A 24,572-nucleotide genomic window follows, 5' to 3' on the forward strand; every position below is an offset into this window, starting at 1 on the left:
TATATACACAAGTAAAATTTAGTTAGGTATCTATATTTCTATTTCCAGATAAAGGTCCAATTTTGAATATTTAATGAATAAAAGTTATAAATTAAAAATTAAATCTGAACCACTAGAACCATGAAGGGTCAGGGGTTCAGGATTCAGTACTTTTCAAGGGAGTACTTGTTACTAGACTAACGGTTTTCAAGGAGGTGATTTGGTCAGAATCACGCTCGACCGCCAGCTTTTTAGCCAATTAAGGGTACCCAATTCAGGAGGAGGCTGAGTGGGCCCCAGGAGGCCTCCAGAACCCACAAGAGTTGACTCACGGCTACAGTATAACAGAAAACAATTTTCTGCCCCCAGCCGGATTCGAACTCGGGCCCTTGGAGTTAGTAACCACAGGCCTTACCTCGCAGCTACCCGCACCCCTTATAAATTATAACTTATAAGCTTATGCTTTCTGACGTATGGAGGAATAAAGTGAGTTGAATCCGATAAACAGCAAAAGAAAATCATTCATAGAGATACTTTATAAGTATTTCAACGAATATTTTATAGTTTTTCTGGAAATAGGACCGGACCACATTCTTTGGTCCTAATACATTAAAGTTGTCCGCATAACTTGAAACTAAGGCGATACTTCAACGCAACGTTTTACATCAAGCAGTGCGCTGGAACATCACTGTAAGACGCACTATTTTATCTACATATATTTGTCGAATCAAAGTCCAAATTAATCTTCGTGCATCTGTGACATATTGACCACACTTCTTTCCGTTATGTATTTTTATCTTCTACAATAGACGACCGCGTTTTAACTATCGCCGAACTCACAGCCTGATCCTAAAACCAATTGAAGCTGATGGTGCTAAATTTTTTTTCCTACCTCCTAAAACAAAGGAAAACAAACAAATTACAATATATACAAAAGGAAAAATATGTACATATGGCGGCGATTGAAAGCATCTTGTTTTGCCTGTATGGCATTGTAAGACAGTTTGCCCCTCACCCGCACACTGAACCCCTCACGATAGCCGAACGTTCTAAACCATAGACCTCTGGCACATATAATATATGGTGGATCTTCAGATGGGGCTTCAACGTTGGTTATTAACATATATATCACGGACGAAAATACAAGGGACGCTCATCAAAAAATGTGTTTTAGTAAAAGGAACATTAGACTGAGGAAATGTTTTACATTAAAGCCGACACAATATTTCCTGTAATATTTCATTAATTAATATTACATTGCATATATTGCTGGTAGATCAACTATTAAGTTTGAGGTTTAATCTGACATTTGAGGCCTGGGAGTTAACACAAGACGTTCTACAAAGTAGGGCTTCTTGAAGAGCTCATACTCACAGGCAACCTTGGAACAGTTTTTGTAATCGTTGCTCTCACCTTCAAGTCAGATGTGGCCAAGTGAAAAATCGGCTCAAGACCTAGAAAGAGCATAGCTCACACATGCTTGTGTGAGTTTTTCTGATTATTATGTCGACCTCGAACTATAGAAGCATATCTAAGGAAATTAAATGAATTAGGCTAAGTCAATTCGAATCCTGCCTAGGGAGTCGACTTTTATTTCATGGAGATCCTTCGGAATGAAAATATGACAACCAACCATGGTTAGAATAGGATGGTACTCCATACATAACCCCTCCCCGTATGTCAGAAATGGCAAGACAGGGGGTAATGAAAAAAAGTGGTTATGATAGGTATAACACTTAGTCAATTCTCACTTGGAAATTGAACCCACATTCCTTTGTATCATGTGCATTAAAAAATCAGTAATCCTATCACTATCAGGTGACCGAACCTGAGCACTTTCGTGTAATCTCAAATTATGTGTTGATTGTCACCCTGGTTACGCTTAAAATTTGTGTAGACTTCACTATTTATCTGATAATAAGTTCTAGGTTGTAAAACGTAATTATGTGCGATCCTGCAAAGAACGACCTGGATTGGAAAAACGTTTCTCTAGTGAAATGGGGCAACCCATGTATAGCCAATGAAGAAAAATCTAAAGAGGATGTAAGTAAAATGAGTTATAGAATGTTTGATCTATTTTTTGTTCATAGGATAAGATGCTATTGCGTAAAGAATCCACGTAAGTAAATGGATATAATATTTCAATGAGAGATGGAAAGAAGAAATTTATTGTATGGGTCTTGAATATAATAAAAGTCAGCCAGACTAGAACCAGAATATGATGGACCAAAACGCTGAAATGTAGGACTAACTTTGAATTTGAGAGTACTTATTTTATTTCCCCAATTTTTTACCCTCTTTAAAACAGATCGTCAATTTAAGACAATGTTAAATGAACAAGAAATGATTCTTGGTTTATCCGGTCATCACAGACCGACCTGGCAACATATGTATTTTATCCAGGTATGCTTGATCGACAAATTAAGTAAACATAAGATATAAACCTATCTTACTCGGTCTTTTTGAGAAGAGATTGGACATTATTCAGGCAGAACATTATTATTCATATGAAATAGAAACAAATTTAATGATAATAAAAATAACTTTATTGTTTGATATCAACCTGAACATGACACATGAGATACAAATATATAAACAATAAAACAAGTATATCAAAAAAGTATAAACATTAAAATGATACAAGGGATTACGATTATTTGTTTCATTATTATGTTGTTACCTCGTTTTTTATTGTTACTGTATTTTACTTAGGTGAGCTCCAAGGGAAATCAACAAACACACTTTAAACAAAAACACCTATTTATTGCAAATACAAGAAAAATTACATCAAATCGTACAATAAATAATGATCCATATTCTTCATGATCTATGTTATCAAATTTCATTCAGAATCATATATACCAGTGAATTATTCAAACCTAAATACACACTGTTTACACTTCTGCACTGGTAGGTGTTATCGGAAACACTCTGCTACCTTCGGGATTCGAAGTTATTGTGAACATTGCGACACCACCAAAGTATCAATACTGTTTCCAATACGAAACTTTAACTAAAATATCGATACCCGATAACATTCACCCAAATTATAGTCAAAGGCTGTCGATTAAAATATAAAATGTCAATACATGAAAAATTAAAGACGTTAAAATAATTTTTAAAAAAATCGTTTTCCTTTGGCCTCATCCGGACCATCCTCCTTTTAATATCTCACACAGTCAACCATCAATCTTCCAAAATATAATTTAATTTTTAAAACACCGACAACGGAAATAACCCTATTTTAATACTCCTATTTTTACGATTCGCCTGTGGGGTTCCCAGCTTCTGTCACCCGATTTTATGAAAAGTTATAGTGGCTTTGCCCCACCTTTTGTCGTAAATATTTTCTTGCTTCCTTCCAAGCTTCTACCAAGTTATCCAATCCCGTCGTCCATCGCACATCTGTGATATCCTTCAATTTAAATCTTCAGTGCATTCCCGTAATACCCGCTCACGGCCTTCAGACTTAAATGTAACTACCCATCGAACCGCAGCCGTTGGTAGATCTTTCCTCATCCGTTGCTCTTCCTTATGGAATTCTATTCCCTCCTTCATTCGTAGTTCTAATACCCTTCCAACCTTCAAATCCCGTATCTTCGGCCATCTTCTGTCCACCCAATGCCGGAAGAATAACGATTGAAAGTTTCAAACATGGTTTATATATTTTCTGTATTTAATGTTTCAGATTTTCTTTTATACTTGAAATATGTATATTAGCAGATATTTTACCTTTCTATTTACTGTTTTTAGTTTAATTGTATTTGATTTTTTCCTTTTTATTTTTTAACAGAAGTGTCATCTTATGTTTTATGATATGACATATGGTTTTATTTTATATGTTCTTTTCTTATTTTATATATGCTGGTGATTATTGTTGTTCATTTTAATCTTTTCAAATTCATTATTTTATTATATTTTATGGCGTTTTATAACTTCATTTTTATTTTGTACTTTATTCTAAGGCTTTAATGCCTAATTTTGAAGCCTGTATATTATTCTAAAGGGATCAGTCCCAGTATAATTATATTATTATTATTATATAAAAAATAATGAAGCTTGGTGTTGAAGTCGGGTGCCTTCCTCATCTGAACGAAACTCGAGACTTCTGAAAGCACATCATACACTTTGGAAGATCGATGATTGACTCGATGTAATCTCTCGATCTAAAAGATCGCGTATGATAGGGAGATCTCTCAAATTTACTTTATTTTTCGATCAAGTATAACCGGATGACTGAGATCTACTTGAAGCTATAAAAAAAATTGATACAACTATATAACACTGTTTTTTAAAAATAAAAACAACTGTCAAATATGCAGGTCAAAGAGAAAAACTTCCACCTCGATTGCTCCAAATTCGTCTGAGAATTCTATTTCATGTGAGCCTCCATGATTATGATCTCCCATCTATGTTTCGGTCTACCCCTCGGTTCAGTATTTATTAACATTTTAGGAGCTCGTAACTAAGCCTTACAACTTTACACGCCCATCTTATAAGCCGCAATGCTGTAACTTGAATTATATTTACCGGGTGTAGTTCCCTCAATTCAGTGTTGTGTGCGTAGCTTATAAATTCTCCTGTCAATTACCTTTTATTTCCTTATCAAATTCGTTTTTTTTAGTCACCGCAGAACCTAAATACTTAAACCTATCTACCTGTTCAAACATATTTCCTCCTATATCTATATCATTGCTCGCGTTCCTACAACTAACCATATATTTTGTCCGTATTTATTTCAAAACCTTGTTCTTTCTGGAGTTTACTAACGAGGATGTATTTAGTTCTATGGTTTCCTTGTCCTCACCCAATAATACCAAATCATCAGCAGACTCAAGCACCGGTATTTTACCACCAAAGTTAAACCCTTTTCGGTATTCATCACACATTTAATGACGTATTCTAGTGGTAGATTAAATAATATAGGAGATAAAGAATCGCCTTATTTTAAGCCCGACCGGACCTTGAATTTCTCAGAATAATGATTACTGATTCGAACTCTATTAAACGTTTCGGTCATGCACACCCGCACGAGATTTACTGATTTAACTCCAGAATAGGAGTTTTAATTTTATTTTCCTTTTTTTATTAAAAATGGACTAGAGAATTTTATTTTTAATTGTGATGATGTTTACAGTATAATGACTTCTACGGGTAAGTACTGTTTCAAAGACGTAATTTTTTCAATACATATAAACGTGGATTATCATCATTGTCAGTAAACACTCCATATTAAGACGATTTTTGTTTATTTTAGGTTAAAGGAGACAGAGAGAAAATTCTAGATAAAATTTGTCCTCCACTAGAATGGTATGGTGATGGACAGTTTTGGATAAAACGTGTAAGTAAATATAACACATAACAAATTCTCTTTATCCCCTCAAAAAAGATGATTGTTGTTTAATATTTCATAAAAATTTAATGCGAACTTTGAATTTCACAAATAAACTTCATGTTATAATAAAGCGTTATTTTAAAGGCCAAAAATTATTAATATATGTAATTGAAACTTATAATTAAATATTAATTGATCGCTTTGTTTTTTATGTTGCTCATTTTTTTTATTATTATTTGTATTGGTTTTATCAGATTGATATGAGGTGAAATATCGGTCTTTACAAGTGAGCCCTACACAGTCAATGAGAATGAATTTTTTTTAGCCTCTTCCTGGTCATATCCTACATACGGGAGAGGGGGTGAAATCTACTGGAGATCAACCTATTCTAACCATGGTGTGGGATCAAACGAAATAAAACTCAACCTCCCCCCCCCCCGGATGGATTCAAACCGACGCGGCTGTAGTTACAAAGCAGTCAAAGTTGATGCAATAACTCCCTCCGCTACAAATAGCCCAGCGTGACTGTCTTGATTCACGAAGATCCCTATACTTACAGTCTGACTCATGCTTACTTAATTAAGAGATATGGAACAGTACGGATTTTGTGATACATTCCTTTCGATTTGTAGTAAACAGGAATCTTCTTTGGCCATTATTTTGATATTTGCCAGCAAGAAAAAAGTGAAGCACACGCAGTCTCTCCTTCACTTTCTGAGTCCCCCTGGGGGGCCACCTCATAATTCAGATGATTAGATTCCAAAATTTTCTCAGAAATCCCAACCTGATCAATCTGAATGTTGATATTATTGGGATTCCAACTGAACATTTCAAATCAGACATGAATGATTCACTAGACATAAAGAGCTAGTAGCTACTGTTTGGCAAATTAAAAAAGTCCTAAGGTTGTAAGAATGGGGAATGGGTTAAAAAAGTTTTGAAAAAGCTGAAGAGTGGGGATAACCTTTTTAACTTGCCTAAGGAGGGAGTTACCTCAGGAGAGGTGGGAGGAGTAGAGATAGCATTCCTTCTATAGTAAAGTGGAGACAGTAGAAAATGAATTGAGTCCATTACGGGATTGTATATATTGTCCTTTATATTTATTTATCATAACAACAGGATAAAATTCCTAATATATTATCAACAGTACAAATTGAATGAAACAAATAATTAATAAAAAGAAATAGAAAAACAAACAAACCTATAAAATGTAACTTAGTAAAAAAATGAAAATCTGCACCGCTACAACCTATGAAAGATCAGGGGTTCATTACTTTGAAGTTCTGTTTCTTAAGCAACGGTTATACAAGGATGTGATTTATTCAAGACCATGCTCACCCGCCAAATATTTTCTCAATTAAGAGTGCCTACTTTATGAAGTAACTTGATGTAAAAAAAAATTGAATGCATGCATGAATTAACTAACAAAATTATTTTAAACAAAAAAGTACTTTAAAGTATAAAAATTATTTAAAATATACATAAAAACTCAATAACTCTAAAATCAATAATGAAATATAAATATTACCTTTTTAAAAACTTAATAACATAAGAAACATATGCAATTAATTTAAAATATTTGTACTCCATAAAAATTAATATTTTACATATTTATATATCTTGTATAAACATGGTTTATTTGAGAAATTAAGAAATGGTTCAGAGAATCCTCAATATGAAATTAGCGTATTTCCTCAACGGTCTATGTTAATCAAACTTTTCAACTATTTTCCTAAAAATTTAAGAAGTTAGAATTGACTTGTTATATTGAATATTATTGTAGCCAGCCATTTTGTGAAGAAATGTGTGATGTCCAGTTTTCCTAGACCATTATGAAAGATGTCAGGGGACTATGTGCACTTTTCGGCCAACATCTCTGGCTTCTGCATCATTTGTAAGGTTTATTCCCTCACAGTTGATCATCTGGTTAGAACCCAGCCGATCCCTACTTTCTTCGGCTCCATGCCACTGGTAGCAAAAAAAATCAACAAAAAAATGGAAGGTAGGAGTGACATCAAACTCCTTAATGTATGCATAAAAGCAGACTGTATTCCAAACCACCCCTAAAAGAGATAGTTGGGAAGAGAAATCACAGTTGGATAAAGTGTGAAAGTCCTTTACATAAAACTGCTCAACTAATTGATAAGCATCCCCGAAGTAATATTAAAGCAAAAGTAGTGAAGCTTGTTGAAGATTCCCTGCCTTGGACACAATGGATCAGACCAAAAATCAATATAAACATCCCAGGCATAACAAAGAAAAGTGACTTAGCCAATTTGGCCAAGTCTCCCATGTGAATGTGGCCAAAATGAACAAACCACAGAGCACATTCTACAAAGCTGCCAGCTGGTGAAGGACATGCAGAGGCAGATATGGCCCCAACCCATAGACCTTGGGAACAAACTTTTCGGAAGTCTGGAGGACCTAAGGAGGACCGCTAATTTTATATTTTTACTTCCTGACATTGCCATCTAGAGGGAAGAACGAAGAAGAATACTATTGCTTTTGACAAAAATAAGTTTCCCATAAAATAGTAAAAGTAACCTAAGTATTTGTTTTGCTTATACAATTCCTAATAACCTGATTACTCCTTTTGAAAGTAACAGCTAGTAATTATTTTTAAGATTCATAATATGTGATAATATTACTTCATCTTTGGTGTATGAGTTTTTATTAAATTTACATCTACATTTTTGTTATTTACTGCAGCTTTCCTCTATACCTGTGAATCGATTGGATGTGATAAAACTATCTGAAGAGTTGGACTTAGTTCTGAATGAACACCAAATCAGGGATACTGGCATCTGCGATGTTCGTCAGCACATTTACAAGGAACTATTCAGTACGGCTCAAGTATATCTATATTATTATATTATTTTAGATTCTCACCATGAGCATAAGCAGAAATCCATGCAAACATTTTTAAAAATATTTGTTCTTACAATTATTGCAACTTTAAGCAAAAGTATCAGAATCTTAGATAAAATGTTTGCTTTCTTTAAAATAATAAAAAATTCAATGAACAATATCTAATATTTTGAAAGTTTTTGACATTTTCGAGTCTTTTAGATCAGATTATTAATTTTTATTTTAAATTGTGTGAGAAAATAGCCAGAATGAAAATTTCAAAACACACACAATATATATATATATATATTACTGCTTTGCTTAAGTAGTGACACATCTCACAACCAAAAAAATAAAAATTGGTTTTATTTTGAAATAGATGTGTTCCAAAGATATTATTGTAGATAGTAGGGTTGTCAAAAAGAAACCAGCCGACAGTACATTCTAAAGAATACATCCAATACAAACTAGAATAACTTTTTTTTTGTGAGATGTGCCATAAGCAAACCAATGATATATTGGATAGATAAAGAAAATTCCAATGTTTTCCAACTATAGGCTAGGAACTAAAGTGCATAATATCTTTATTATTCTCTCGGAGAATGGGGTATTAGTGGCATAGGTATTTTTTTTCTCAAAAAGAATTTAAGATTTTTTTTAATAGAGTCGATTACTGGCTTGAGATTAAATATAAATATTACTTTTGTATTTTACAGACGAATTGACTCGTCAAATAACACTGTTTTGTGCTAAGCAAGGATCATTACTCGTCCGGATTAGAGATGAAATATGGATGATGCAAGATTTTTATAAAAAGATGTATGAGAACACTCTTGCATTCATATACAGAAAAACTGTAGAAGTAAATATAGTTATTTATCAAATATAATTTTTAAGCTAATGAATCAACATAGCAAAATGAAATGATCTCATAACTTCTTTGAGGTCTAATATTGCAAATCTATAGAATGTTTCCACAATTGCATGTCAACATTAGCTGATGGCATTTGCTAAAATTTCCATCAGGCAAATTGTTATTTTGCTTTTGTGTCCAATTCATTATTCCTATTAAGAGAATATTCACCCAGATTGTAAGTCTTAGTTATGAATGAATAGCTATATATATATTTTTTTTTTTATCAGTCGACTATTACAATATATTTTTTAAACTATGTAGACAATTGAAAGCAGGGAAGAATTGAATTATTTACTTAAAGAATTGAAAGAAAAAAGGAATAAGAAGTTAAAAGAAATAACAGATTTAAAAGAAATTACAAAGAAAAAGGAAGAAGCTATGGCAGTTAGCAAGAAAAATGCAGAAGGTCCGCACCAGGAAGAGATTCAAAGGCTGGAAAATTTGAAGCTTGATATGAAAGTAAATATTTGTTGTAAAATTTTCTTAATCATTATAAATGATGTTTGGAAGCCAATAGGCTACCACCCACAGCCCAATATAAGTTGCTTTTTGCTTTGAGTTGATTTGTTTCTTCTTGTATATTCTTTTAGCCTATACACATTAAAATATGGTTCCCATCTATGTTACCCATGTTGTACAGAGGGCAAGTCGGTGAGTCGGCGATGCCTATCCAATGGAGGTGTTTTTGGAGGAGATTATATGCGGAAGTAAGCTAACCTCAGCTCTGCTAAGATTGCTGAGGATTCATTCATTATTATTCATAGGCTCTCCCACTTCTTTCTTCCACTTTCCACTTGAACTTTGTATCCTGCGTTAGTCCTGCTTTTATAATAGGAAGATATAATGGATTTTGCTGTTCTTTAAGAAAGTGGTCAATTCTCTGCACAAGCGAGCTTATTTATTACCATGTATGTCAACAGGGCCTGGTATCCACTGCAGAGCTGTAGTCCTTCTTTTTTTCTTATAATAGCAGCCATGTTCTTTTCTTCTTTTCCTCAATGGATGACACTGCAATTAGATAATCTCTTTATGTTCATTAATTGTCTAATACTTTTTTTAATTCTTATTTACTTAAACTTTTCACTGTAAATGTTATTTTCATTTTCTTTAATTTACTTTGTTCATTTTTTACGTAAACTTACACATATTTTAAATCGTATCATTAATTTGTTTCATGTGATCTATTCTCATACTTTGTTATATTATTTTAGTTGTTTGTATCTTTTTTAGCCCTGACAAATTTCCTGCAAAGTGGGGTGAAAAATTGGATTTCAATTAATAGTTTAATTAACATTTGAGTTCTTTTGACTGTATCCAGACTATCTTCCTTTTATTTATTTATTTAACTTTTAATTTATTATTTACTTGTGTCCTCCCAGCTTATTTACCTCTCATTATGAAACTATTTATTCAATTTTCTGTTTAGAAACAGTTGCAGAAGCAGCTAGAGGCAGCAGTCACAACTAAGGCTAAGTAACTGGAGAAAGACTAAATTTAAGAAAAGTCCTCTTTGATGTTTTAAGTTTTCATCTCTAAAAAAAATATAACTGAAGTGCTGAATCAGAAGAATTCTTTTTCAAATTCAATTACGAAACTCAGTCATCAATTAAATGATAAAGAAATTTTAAGTTCACCAAATTATCGTTGTTTATTCTTAAGATTTCTTTCTCTTTTACTTTACATACATTTATTACTTTATAACACTACGAGTAGAGCAAATTATGTTTTAAACATTCTTTTATTTGAGACATTTACTAATAATGAGTTGAGGTGTTTTAAAAAAAAGTAAAAATTAGCTAAATAGAGCAATATTGAAAAAGTAGCTAAATGAAGCATCACAGTAATTTAAGCTGTAGTACCTCGTAAGTCTGAAAAAATCAATATAATTTTTATACATAAAAAAACTAACACATTATTTTAGAGACATCTCTTCTCAACCATCGATTTGTATCTTAGTCAATGTTGGTTGTTGTCAATGTAAATGTCGATCTTAGATAATGTTTTCTAACTTAAAGAACTCTTTTGAGGTATCTCTAGAATAAGTCATTAATTTTTATTTATTTTTTTTAAATGCCATATAGACTTTGTGTAACTTACAAGGTATTACAGCTTGAACAATGTACTGAATTGAAATTGACATTTGGATCACTCACATATATGTAAACATAGAACTCTGACAATTTACAGTGTATCATGTTTTAATTAATAAAATTCAGGATTAGCCATAGTTAATACAATTCTAAAGCTAATATATCATCAAAAAGTTTAAAGAAATTATCTTGTAAGGGTTGAATTTGATATGATTTCATACTAATGTTGTTCTGATAATGCCAGAATTGACCAATAACCTATTGCTTATTTAAAAGCCATATTGTGTCCTTTAAAAACAGAATCTTCATTGATTCCCTGATGAAGGCTGAAATTCAGATCAGAACATCGGCATAAATAAATAATCTTTGTATATTTGTGTATTTTGGCTGACCCCACCATCTCCTAAAATTCTACTTTATTATTTAAATTAAGTTATTTATTTTGTTTTCAATCCTCCAAATCTCAATTGTTAATGCTTCAATATAATTATGATCATAATTTTAGTTTGTTGATTCAATTCTAAATGTATGAAAGGTGAATGAAAAACTAAAATCCTTTTTATTTTCACTTTTTTCAAATTTTAGATTAAGCAATTAAATGAAAGACTAAATAAATTAATTATAAGCATATATATATTTTTTTAGTAGGATTCATTTATAGTTATTAATTATCAGTCAGAATGATCTAGGAAAAATATTCTTAGAACCTCATTAAACCCCCATTGTAAAAAATAAAACTATATAACAATAAAGTTCTTTTATTTATTTTTTATTTGCAAACAATTATATTTTATATATATGCATATTTTAGACATTATAGTGACTTTTCAGACTCTTTTTAACTTTGGCCAATATTTTCAAACTGTTTTCTTCATTTCTTTACCCCGTCATCTTAAAAGTTCTTTGGTCTTATAAATACAACTCTATGGAAGTTGAGAAAAAAATAAACTTCGTTGAAAAATATTCCCCCAAACAATTTTTATAGTGATGCCTATATATGTATACATAATATAAATAATGTGTGTATAAGTTCTATTTGAAAAATTAATTAAGACAATAAAATTATATAACATGTATGTAGCATTAAAATTTATATTACCTGTTAAGTAAATATAAAATATATAAATAGAAAGGTACTGAACAGAGGTTTAAACTGAATATTTGAATATAAGAAGATATGAGATACATGATGGACATTACTATTGGACGACTTGGTAGAGGAAGGATGCTAGGAAATACAATGGGAGGAAGGATAATAGCCACTTCAAATCTTTATAAAATTGGTAAATGGAGGTGTACCTGAGTGTCTGAAGAAATTTAATTAATTAATAAATTAATTTCCTCCAAACTCTCTTAGTCTCAATGGTTTTCAATTTATCATAACAAAACTAATTCAAAACATAGCAGTTAAATCAGAATCAAATTTGTCTATTATATAAAATTTGAATTTCAACCAGTTTTTATGGTGCCAAGTCTTCATAAAACTTGTTGAAAACTTAACTCTCTTAGCCTATGTAAATGGTTAATTTTTCATTAAAAAACTAGTTTACAACTCACTATTTATATCATTATTAATTTCTTAATTATTTGAAGCTTCTAATTTTTTTTTTACTGCTCCCCGACCATATGCCGTTTATTATTGTATTTCATAGTTATAGTCAAACAATAATATATTAGAAAAACAATATTTAATTTTTATTTTACTATATTATATTTTATTTCCAGTTTATTAAGTTATTAAGAGGATAAAGGAATGAAGAATCAGTCAAGTGTAATAAATGCTAATTTAAAATGCACATAAGTAAATATGACTTCTTTTTTTTTCCGATCCCTCTAAAACAGAAAGAAACATGAATTAGTGAGTGCTTTATTGTGAAAAAGAAAGGAAATAAATCGTGTTGTGTATTACCTTTTACTACCTTTGGTATTTTAAGGTTACCTGTAATGTTTAACAAAATATGACTGAAAAATTATAATTTTTTTTTTTTCTGACCTAGAAAAAATTAACAACAACAAATTAAATATATACAAAAGAAAGAAATGAATGTATATATGCAGGCAAAATATGAATCTTGTTTTGCCAGTGTGGCATTATAAGATAGGCTGCCGGGTCCGCTGAAGGCAGTGTATTGATGTTGGCATATGTTGCCTTTAGCATACTAGGAATAGGGAGGGGCTATTCCGGCTGGCAGTTGTAAAAATTATAAATTGTTTTAATTCCAATCAATAAAACAAAAAAATACATAAAATTATTTGAAGTTTCAAACTGATGCTTCAATTTAGTGTTAAAATAATAGTTCAACTAACTGTGTAAAGATAGCAGCTCACAACAAGAAATGTAGAAAATAGTTCTATTTATTACTGTTAGAGGCCAGCACCATCCAAACAGCCGTTTTTGTAAGTCCAAATAAGGCTTGAAAATATTTTTAATAATGGTTCAACTAACTGCATATAGGTAGCAGCACCAATCAAGAAAGATATGAATAGTAGTTTCATTAACCACAGCAAGAGACCAGTACTATTCAAACAGCCATTTCCGAAGTCTGGTAGGAAAAATTTTGATTTCATATTAGGATATTAGGAACTAACAGGAGCTCAACTGGTCGGGTCAGATAGTTAAAATTTGTGTTGGAACATGATAGATATGTTCCAACACAATTATAACGTCAGACGGACCTATTGAGCTCCTGTAAGTTCCTAATAACCTAATACAAAATAAAAATTTTCCTGCTAGACTTGGAATGGGTATTTGGATGGTGCTGGCCTCTTGCGGCTGTTAATGGAACTACTATTCATATCTACCTTGATTGGTGCTGCTACCTTTATGCAGTTAGTTGAACTATTATTAAAAATATTTTAAAGCTAAATTTGAATTCAGGTGTTTGGATGGTGCTAATTGAAACTATTATTTTCTACATTTCTTGTTTAGAGCTGCTATCTTTAAACACTTGATTGAACTTATCATTGACCTATTTTAACATTCTAAATTGTCATTTTATGTATTTTTAATTTTATTGATTGAGTTAAAACGATGTATAATTTTTCAGTCATATTTATTTATATGCATCTTAAATTAGTATTTATTATGCTTGATTGATTCTTCATTCCTTTATGCTCTTACTAACTTAGTAAACTGGAAATAAAATTTAATGTAGTAAAATAAAAATTAAATATTATCCTACTGACAAATCTGATTAGAAAAAACCCCATAAAATAATAGTCCTGATTTTTAAAAAATAAAGTAAAAGAAAAAATAATTTAATAATTACAATTTAGTAACAGCAACAAGACTGACTTTCGTAGCTCCAGGTATACAAAGAATGAACGCTATGTGCTCACTGGTACAGGTACTGAACCAACTTATCTACAAACTCAGTGGTGGTAGCGATCTAAATATATTTTTCTTGCCTTTCTGTTGTCTATTAGAAACCCTACGAAACTATTTGAAAAATTCTAATTTATTTATTTCGCTCTGGTAAAACCTATGAATGTACATTCTCATCTGTATATTATAATTTGCTTGTTCTTATTTTTTCAGGTTAGAAAAAAAAACAATAAAACAACCTATGAACCAGAGTATATGTATTTTTTTCTTCTTATAACCAGTGATTATAACAACTATGTACCAGTGACCTATAAAAAAATAATGAACTGAACTGAAAAAAAAAATGGCTTAAAAAATAATAATTTAATTCTTGATTATTTTCTAGGAAGTTGTTTCTTCTTTATGCATTAAGATGGTGTGATGAAAAAATTTCCTTTAGAATATTATTTAGTACTCTAAATTTATTTAATTTTACTATGTTTTGGAGAAGTTTTCATCATCTTCTGGTATTATAATACCTCATTCCAGAAATGTCATCGTCTACAGTTACTTATTAATCAGTACTCACCATCTCAATACTTGAAAAAAATCGATTTTTTTTTACAATAGTTCATAGATAGGAGTAATATTTAGTATTCCTTTCTCTGAAGATTTAGGTTATTTTGACTATAAATCATTTCTTTATCCTTTTTTGACAGAGTGTATATACAAATCTATATGAAGCAAATTATTTTGGTAAAATTGACAAAAAAAACCAAACCTTTTTTTAAAAATTAATTTATTAGAAAAGAATGTACATTAATACTTTGTAATATATTCAAAAGTGTTACATAATACTTGATACATTATAGTTGTTGGTAATACTGTGGCTTATTTAATAACAAATGATTTGTTGAATAAGAAATTGTTACGGCGAAAAAAAAAAAAGTTAGATAATATTATATATCTATATAACAGGTAATAATAATACGTAATAAATTAAACAATTAATACATGAAAAATTGGCATAAATACATATACAAAAATAATTAACATAACAAAGTAAATGTAAACATACAATTGTCCTAAACTGTGACAAATCAATAAATAAAAACAAAGTTGAAATTTTCTTCAAGGAATTCAGAAAAAAAAATTATAATAATAATAATCAGCACCAAGATAGACCAGATAATTGCTAAAATACATATTTCTCAACATTCATTCTGGTGTTTTTATTTAAAAAATTTAAAGACACAAATAAATGTACAAACAATATAAATAAATTATCAAAATAATAAAATAGGAATGCACATGAAAGTTTAACATTATTCCCTATTGATAGGTTTAATTTACATTAATAACAAAAATATTCTTCTCAGTATTGAATACATATAAAATATTCAGTTGAAAAAGTTAAAAAAGTTAGTCAAAAATATAAAAAAATTTCTGAGCTTTTTTTTCTTTTTTAAAATTCTATTTTATGATAAATGCTTCTCAGAAAAAAACAAAAGAGAAAGTTGAACAAAATGATGAACTCTTCAAATTTTTAATTTAAAGAAGAAATAAAAGAACGTACTAGACAAGAGTGGAGGAACATTTTACCACAAATAGTTCAAACAGCAATAATCAACCACTTGTTGAAGAAAAAGTGAATGTTATTAACTCTCCACATCAAGTAAGTACTTCAGGGGTGACTTATATACAAACATCTCCATATCTCATGGAAAAAAAAAAATAACCTCACAACATTAATCTTAAATCTAACTATTTATTTATATCATACTCTTTCTTTCTATATATACACATACATTGTTATATTTATATAATATGTATAAGGTATTTGCATAAATTAAATTTCATCATATTTATAATTGATTTCTCACATACTGACCAATAAATAATACCTTTGTTGTAAAATTACTTTTCTAACCAGAAGAGTTACAAATGGAGGACAGTTCAAATTGCTATGGTTCAAGATAGGCGATGGGACAGTAAGGACGTAAATGTAGAACTGTATAAAAATAAAATTATTCATCTGTCCAACCGACTGAAACCGAATAGCGCTAATGCTTTCCTCTTTTGGATTTTTTTCTTTTCTTCTTCCTGGAAGATGTAGAGGTGGCTCCGTCAGATGTCGGAGTTGTAGGAGAAGTGGGTTCATCAGGATCACACTCAACCTCTGCCTCTGGCGCCGACAGCTCCAAAGAAATTATTTTTTCCTTCCTTGTCTCCACCTTTTCAAATTAATGAATTTACATTAATGTAATTAAAACAAAAATGTATATATAAGGCATATTTAATTATTATAATATTTTCAGACATTAATATATGATTAATTTAATACGATGTATAATTTTCAGACATTAATATATGATAAACTTAATACGCTGTATAATTTTCAGACATTAATATATGATAAATTTAGTTATTGTTGTGTCTTTAAATATTCAAAAATTTTTTAAGCTAATAAAAGTCTTTATGAAATATAATATCAAAAATTGTTCTTAAGAAGCAGATGATGCCCCAAAACATTAACAACTATGATTTACTAGCTATTACCCTCCTAAAAAAAGGGCTAATGTTCCCATAGATCTGATTAGAAATAATGAGCTCCCCATAAAATTTAAAATAGATATGTAGGGTGCTTCAGGGTCAGTATTCTGGCTGAAAATATCAATTAAGGACTTCTCAAAGTAGGAAAAAATCCTATGAAGAAATATATATGTCCTTTAACACTTTGTTTAGGAGATATTCATGTCTGAAGATTTTCATTTATATGAATTATTCAGGTTATAATAAATAAATCAAAAGTGATTAATTATATGTATTTAAATGATAAATTATCTGTGTTCCAATTACTTTAATAATTAAAATTCATATTAAATATTGTTCAGAGTAATTACATTCAGCCACTGCTGTTATTGAAGAAAGATGCCGAGTCTGTTTTAATGCTCAAGGTAATCACTTTAAACAATAAATAGTTAATATGAATGTTAATGTTTACATTTCATCAATAAAGTAGATAGAACATGCATTAATTTATTTATTATAACGTAAATAGTTTATAATACTGAAAATCTTTTGACATGAATATCTCCTAAACAAAGCGTAAATAGATATAACTTCATAGGGGATTTTTTTCTTGTTTTGAGATCCTTAAAATAAATATTTTCGGTTAGGACACAACACCTTGCAGATCAAATTCACAAAACTTAATATAATTTTAAAAATACAACAAATAACATTAAATACCAAGAAGAAAAATCAATGAAAAATAGATTAAATAATATAAAAGATAAATAAGCCAGAGAACATAAAACATTCCTATAGACTAACCCTAAGATGATACTAAACTATAAACTATATGTTAAAGTAACAGTAATGTTAGTTCTGAAAGAAATCTAAAATCTAGCTTTTAGAAAGGTTCCTTCATCTTTATAAAATCAATGAAATTCAGTTAATTCATATTGTCTCTGAAAAATATCACTAGCAGAAATAAATTATTTTTTCACTCAGAAAACCTTAGTACTATGCTAAAGTTATATATGTTATTTTATAATAAGTTTGTATTTCTCTTAATTTTTTTTTTTAAAGATTGACACGAAAAAGATATAGAAGTAAAATATCACAATTTTCTCTTCTGGTGGCTTGACAAGCATACATGACCAATTATTTTTCACAAGTATGCTTGCATACTTGCACAAGCATGCTTTTGTACACATGTATACTTAGGCAAAATAATTGATTAGGCAAGCTTGAGTGTGATAGCCCACCTTCAAACAATATTTGATGCTAAAAAAAATAAATAAATAAATTCCCAATACCCAATAAAACTCACACAAAATATTGACTGAAATAAATCTAAGCACACTTTCATGACTTTTACTAAAAAGAATAGAAAAACGTGCATGAATGAGATCTACGAGTGTTTGAGTGCTTAATCAATGTAATAACACAATTTCTTGGTTTTATTTGATAGTGCAAAATGTAGTGCCCATAAAAAAATATAGAAAATAAATAGTAGACATTGTTAATAGTAGCTCCTGGATGAATAACTAGTGGAAGTAGATTCATAAGGACGAAGAAAAATCAGAGTGCAGAAAATAAACAGAAATAGAACACATATGCAAAATGCAATGAGCTTAGTTCTATCGAATAAATAAAATTAAGTAAACACTGAATACTTTCTTTCTATCTTTATACTGATTATTATCTGATCTTTATACTTAATCACAACAAAAATTCATCCCGTAGTAAATATTTTTTTGTTTTAACAATGAGTTTCTTGTTAGTTTTCAGTAATAATGTAAGCACCACATTAACAAGATTATAGCAATTTTTGATTTCACAATTTTTTATAAACCTGCACAGATTTGGAAAAAATGCTGATTATATTTATATATACTTAAGAAATATAAACACTTTACGAAGTTAATTAAAACTTAAAATAACAACAAAATATTCAACCTATCTGGTAGTCACAAATCTTTCCACTGAAAAGCTGCCAAATTTCTTTAAAGAGTATTGTTCTTCTGGCTAAAGTTGACGAAATCATCTTTCACAGCACATCATAGAACTAACTACAGCCACTAGGTGATACACAAGGAGCATATTTCTACTTACGAGTTTAGGAAGTTGATGGCCGGCCTGAATGGTGCTTATCTTCAACGTGTTCTCTGCCTTCCAAAAATGATTTGTGCCAGCAAAAAATTTGAGCTCGGGATAAAGATTGTTTCCCATAGGCCTGTTTTAACTTTTTTAACATTGCACTCACTGATTCTTCAAGGTTAACACAGATTTTAATAGCATAACCTTGCTCCAAATTCTGTTTTTCCCTTTTGGGTGACGCACAACCAAAACATAACTTCACTAATAGCAGTCACAAAAATCACGTAGTTTACGGAAGGAGTTGAAACTCACACTAAGCTATGGCAGAGTACTGATAAATGTGCTTTATCAAGGACAACAGCGCAGGGTGACCAGATCGCTTGTAGCCAGTCTCATTACTTTTCTGCCACACCTCATATACTGTACCTACAACTCAAGTGACTAAGTAAACTCAGCAGCCTCCTGACACGTGGTAGCCTAAAACTCCTCCCTCATGGCCTCACACTGAGATTTTTAGTAAGATTAAGATCTAAATTGTGGTAACTTAGTAATTTGTGCTTCCAGTAACAAATGGATTTTAGCAAAAAACAAACCTAACAATTAAATTCAGGAAAAAACGGAAACAAATCTAACAATTAAATTTGGGAAAAAATGGAAACAAACCTAACAATTAAATTCAGGAAAAAGAGGAAACAAACCTAACAATTAAATTCAAGAAAAAACAGAAAATGGGCCATATAACACCTTAATATATCACCAGGACTGATTATAACAATATATTTTTCTGTTAGACTTTTATTTTATCTGGCTTCCATAATTTAATTAAGATTGAAAATCAACAACTTCTCATTTTTCCCCTTGCTTTAAGATTAGTGCTAACAGAATTATAAGTAGTTACTAAAAACTGAAACTATTTATTTTTTTAAGAAGGAATTAATTTTCCTTCCTGATATTTAGTTCTCACTGTATAAAATATGAAGTGTAGAATTTATATTTGTAATATTTTAATGAAATTTATGGTTATTTAATATAGAGCAAGAACTGATATCTTTAACAGAATTTATTGTCAACACAGCAACAATTTAAAAAATAAATAAGAATTTTAAAAAATGAATAAAACACTATTGAAATTAAACTTAAATTTGAGGTACCAATTGTTTCCATGGTGAACATGTAGCACACATATAACAAAGCAATTCTAAAGTTGTTAAAAAAAAAACAAAAAAAAACAAAAAAAAAAAACAGGAAGAGAGGTGAATAGTAATCGCTGAACAAACATTATAAATTAAAAAATAAATCAAACCACTCAGTAAGTACATGCTAATTATAACCGATGAAAAACAATCCATGCAACCAACATGCTCACAACCATGCATCATTATTTTTAAGGCAATCGAAAACAATCCTCCAGTGTTCTGTCTGTAATTTGTATTGTGTTACATCTCAAGTCAAAGAAATATATATTAAAAAAAAAAGTGTTTCTACTTTTTGACTTAATATCATAAATTTTAAGTTTTCTCCCTTCCAGATTGTCTTAAGCTGTCAATAATCACTAATTTAAATTTCAACTGGCTATGAATTAAGGGGACTATCTATCAGCAACACAGATTAATGGTGAATTGTATTTATTTTGCTAATTCCATAATAAATTAAAAAATGAATACCATTGTTAACAAAGTATGATAGGAAAAGTAGTTATGAGAATTCCAAGGCTCAACTATATCTTTTAAAATAAATTATATTTTTATGATAAAAAAAAGTATATATGGGATAAATTACAAAAACTCATCACTTATTATTAAATAGACTAAATTCGTAGTAACTAGAGATAAATGAATTATACAGTTCAAATTAAAATTAAATTAATAATGATTGAAACCTATCAAACTTATGATTAACACTATCATTAAAAACAAAAAAGAAAAACTTATTAATAAAATGGAAAAACAAAATTAAACCAATATTTTTTAGTTACTTTCAACAGTTCTCTGGTTGTTTAGCTCGCTATCCTTAAAGACCTTTTAATTTAATTTTTTTAAAAATTAGTTTTATTTTTTTAAACAATTAAAATCATCAAATAAACAAATTTTAATATCGATATATAACTGAGAAAATGTATCGAAACATTTCTTTAAAAATATCGATATTTTCCAACTTCCAAGTCACAATACGGGTAGGTTATTCCTACAACACCTTGTTTACTGACTCACGTCAGAGCTCGACGGCTCACAATAGTTTAGAATACAGCTTCAGAAAACTTAATTTATAATACTAAAATGACAACATATCTCCATGTCTGCAAGATATGCAAAAAAACATATACCACAGGATCAAATTTGAATAAACACGTAAAAAAACACAGTGCCCGTGTTGAAAGTCCGCGAATAACATACAGGTTAGTTAAAACTCCTATATCTTGCATCTTATGTGAATCATTAATTCCGAAGAAAGATTTACATCAACATTTTGAATCTGAACACGAGATAACAATATGTTCATCACAACATAGATTTGAAACAATGGACCAGTTTTTACAGTGGAAACATTCTATAGAGCAAAAAACAGTTTCATCCTTTGTAAAGTACAAATCTGATAGGGTACTTAACAATGGAAGTACAAAAATAGCTTTTGTATGCCATAGGTCAGGCTTTTACAAATCAACAGGCAAAAATATTAGACAGATAAAAAAGGTGGGTTCTAATAAAATTGGAGGACTCTGCCCTGCTCAAATTCTTGTTATACAAACATCTGATGAGGTTTTGGTTGAGTTTACTGAAACACATGTTGGGCACACAATGGATAAGAGCCGCCTTGTTTCAACTCCGACAGAAAAAAACAATATTGCTAGTAAAACAGGCATGAAAACCCTCAAGGATCCAATGCCAAACACCATTAATAAAGATTATAGTCAAAATGCAACTAGACACCTGGTCATGGATTCAGATTCCCTAAAAGGTAGTGATGAGCAAGATTTTGATTGTATAAACAGTAGTAGTGAACAAGATTATTTGGATAACCAAAACGGTCGTAATGAACAAACAACTGTAAAACAAATTGAAAAAGATCATAATAAAAAAACCCAATCTGAATTCAAAAATTCACTTATGCAAAAACTTTCATTGTTGACTGAGTTAGTAGAACAAACTTATGATGATGGGGTGCTTGAAGTTATAAATAATACTCTGAAACCGATTCAAACTATAATAAATTCATTAGCTGTCGCAAAGAGGAAATCTAATAAGGAAAACCTCAAGAACACAAAAAGATTAAAAGCCACCCAATGTTTTTCTTCAACAAAAAACAAAAATAGTAATAACCTTAACAGCTCATTCTCAAAACCTCAGAGAAAAAAAAATTGAGTGGAGTTTCAATTTTGTTAAGTGAAAAAAAGTTTACAAATAAGTGTCAATATTAAATTAAATTTCTCAACAGATGCTATCTCAATGTGGTAATAAGGGTTAATCCTGGACTGATAGTGTGATCGACAGATTTCACCCATTTTTTTGCAGACTATTCTCTCCCTTCAATATCTTTCAAGGAAACCCTACTGTTGGAAGTTAAAATGATTAAGTTTACTCCAACTAAGGAAGATCGCCTTAAACTGATTTGATTGACTACTATTATCCACAGTGACCTCGAGTTATTTTATCTGTAAGTGATCTTTTTATTTATATCAAAATTAATGGTTATTATTAAAGCAGCTTTTTCACCATTTTTTTAATTCTCCCTATTTTATTTTTTAATAAAATCCTTCCAACAGGAACAAAAATTATTCACTAAACCACACTTTTTTCAATTCTAATATTTTAGATTATCATGAACTACCTCAAAGAAGAAAATTTGAAATCATCAGTTCTCAAAATTGCCATGACTGAATGTCAAAGAGAAGTTATCAGAAGAAAATGGGAAAATATTACACATAATTATTGTATATATAAATTGCAATTCATGTTTTTTAATTAATAAATTTAACACTTTTTTTGTCAGTTGAAAATGTTTGTTTGCTTCTACCACAAAGTTCAATTTACGAATTTTTTTTATATTTTATAATTGTTTTTATATTATATAATTTTTTTTTTGTAAATATAATATATTTCTTTAATTATTTTATTACTACTTTATAGACCTCTTCTGACTTTAAAATAAAAAACTAATTAAATAATTGGGGGGTCACAGTAGCAGTGTGGTAACGCACCAGTCAACCATCCAAAGATCGAGTCCCCGGCCCTACCTGGGACTTTTTCAAGCATATAAGTATGCAATAATCAATCACAACCACAAGTGACCCACCCTATGAAAACCTCGTCATGAAATGTGTGATGTATTTCCTACATACAACGCGCGAGGCCTTGGACCTCTATGGTCTGTCGCGCCAATAATAACAATAATAATAATTGAATAATTATTATTTTAATAATTACTTAGAGGATACTAAAACGCAAAAATCTGTGGGTGACAATGGTCTACCATACAGCATCAGTGCCAAAACTGAAGAAAAAATTATCATCTCTACTAATATAGACCTGATTTTTATTAATAAATTACCATAAAATGTATACTTCTGAGCAATGTGTGAATGAAATTTATTTCATATATTTCCAGAGGAGATAAAAAAGAAACTTTTTCCCAGCTTTTTCTCAAAGATTTATGTTATATATAAAAAGTTAAAGGGCTTCAAGTAAAATAAGCAAGTTTCATCAGATTTGTTAAAGCCATTTACGGACAGGGTATTCTAATTTGGTAGGGTGGCTGAAATCATACAAAACACAAAAACAAACATCAGCCCATATATTCAAGAGATAATCCTGGTACCGATAGACCAATGGTCAAAAATGTCTTTTTTGAACTTACGTGGTATAAAATGGACAGATCCATTAAAAACTGCACTTAAAAAATTTGACCTTATTACAACACTCTCCTTATCTAGTTGGTAAGGAAAGTAAAAAATACTTCAACAATTATTAAGTTATCAGTGGCATTTTATTTACTAATGGAATCCCAAATATTAATTCAAACAAGAAATAGAAGAAGAAAATCAAAATAATATAAATAAATTGATGCACAAACACATTTCAGAGAAGAAATGAGTTAATTTTAACTGATTCATAACAATTATTTTTTGATGAATTGTATTGAATAAATGAAAAGAACTCTAAAATTGGTTTACAATTAGTTAAAAAAATTCCATTCATTTCAAATAAAAATGATAACATTCTGAAATGAAAAAATTTAGAATTCCAAAAAAATCATAATTAGGTGAAAAAATATATTTTTCTTCAGTAATTTTAGGGAGATGATTATAAAATTAAAAAATATGGGGGAAATATTTGTGTTAGTGCTTGGTAAAAATATATTGTAATTAACATGGATGGATAATAGTAAGTGATAAAATGAATTCATAATTGTATTGAAAGTTTTCTTAACATTATTTTTTTTTTAAAAGAAAGTGTGACAATAGTGTATCAGCGATTCACTAACAATTTCATCAAATTA

At 29.9% G+C, this 24,572-nt stretch overlaps 3 protein-coding genes across 6 annotated transcripts in view; 2 read left to right on the forward strand and 1 right to left on the reverse strand.

Annotated features, from left to right (window-relative positions):
* The first annotated feature begins 1,831 nt into the window (after positions 1-1,831).
* Positions 1,832-10,733, forward strand: LOC112210263 (33 kDa inner dynein arm light chain, axonemal). The gene is made up of 6 exons (XM_024359102.2): positions 1,832-2,022; positions 5,237-5,320; positions 8,024-8,156; positions 8,878-9,023; positions 9,339-9,536; positions 10,504-10,733. The coding sequence occupies exons 1-6, from the start codon at positions 1,924-1,926 to the stop codon at positions 10,552-10,554; spliced, it is 711 nt and encodes a 236-aa protein (XP_024214870.1). The 5' UTR covers positions 1,832-1,923; the 3' UTR covers positions 10,555-10,733.
* Positions 10,734-15,515: 4,782 nt separating this feature from the next.
* Positions 15,516-24,572, reverse strand: part of scrib (scribble) — a 257,614-nt gene continuing 248,557 nt past the window's right edge. For all 4 annotated transcript variants that reach the window (XM_024359105.2, XM_014425074.3, XM_014425075.3 and 1 more), the window contains one exon: positions 15,516-16,705. In XM_024359105.2, the coding sequence (XP_024214873.1) occupies positions 16,535-16,705 (171 nt within the window). In that variant the 3' untranslated portion in view covers positions 15,516-16,534. The remainder of the gene's footprint in view (positions 16,706-24,572) is intronic.
* On the forward strand, positions 21,247-23,364 carry LOC106683547 (uncharacterized). The gene is made up of 2 exons (XM_014425078.3): positions 21,247-22,730; positions 22,890-23,364. Exon 1 carries the CDS (start codon positions 21,356-21,358, stop codon positions 22,436-22,438), a length of 1,083 nt encoding a protein of 360 aa, XP_014280564.1. The 5' UTR covers positions 21,247-21,355; the 3' UTR covers positions 22,439-22,730; positions 22,890-23,364.

Source organism: Halyomorpha halys, unplaced genomic scaffold (genome assembly GCF_000696795.3).
Source record: "Halyomorpha halys isolate HHAL.00 unplaced genomic scaffold, Hhal_1.1 Scaffold494.1, whole genome shotgun sequence".
Lineage (NCBI taxonomy): Eukaryota > Metazoa > Arthropoda > Insecta > Hemiptera > Pentatomidae > Halyomorpha > Halyomorpha halys.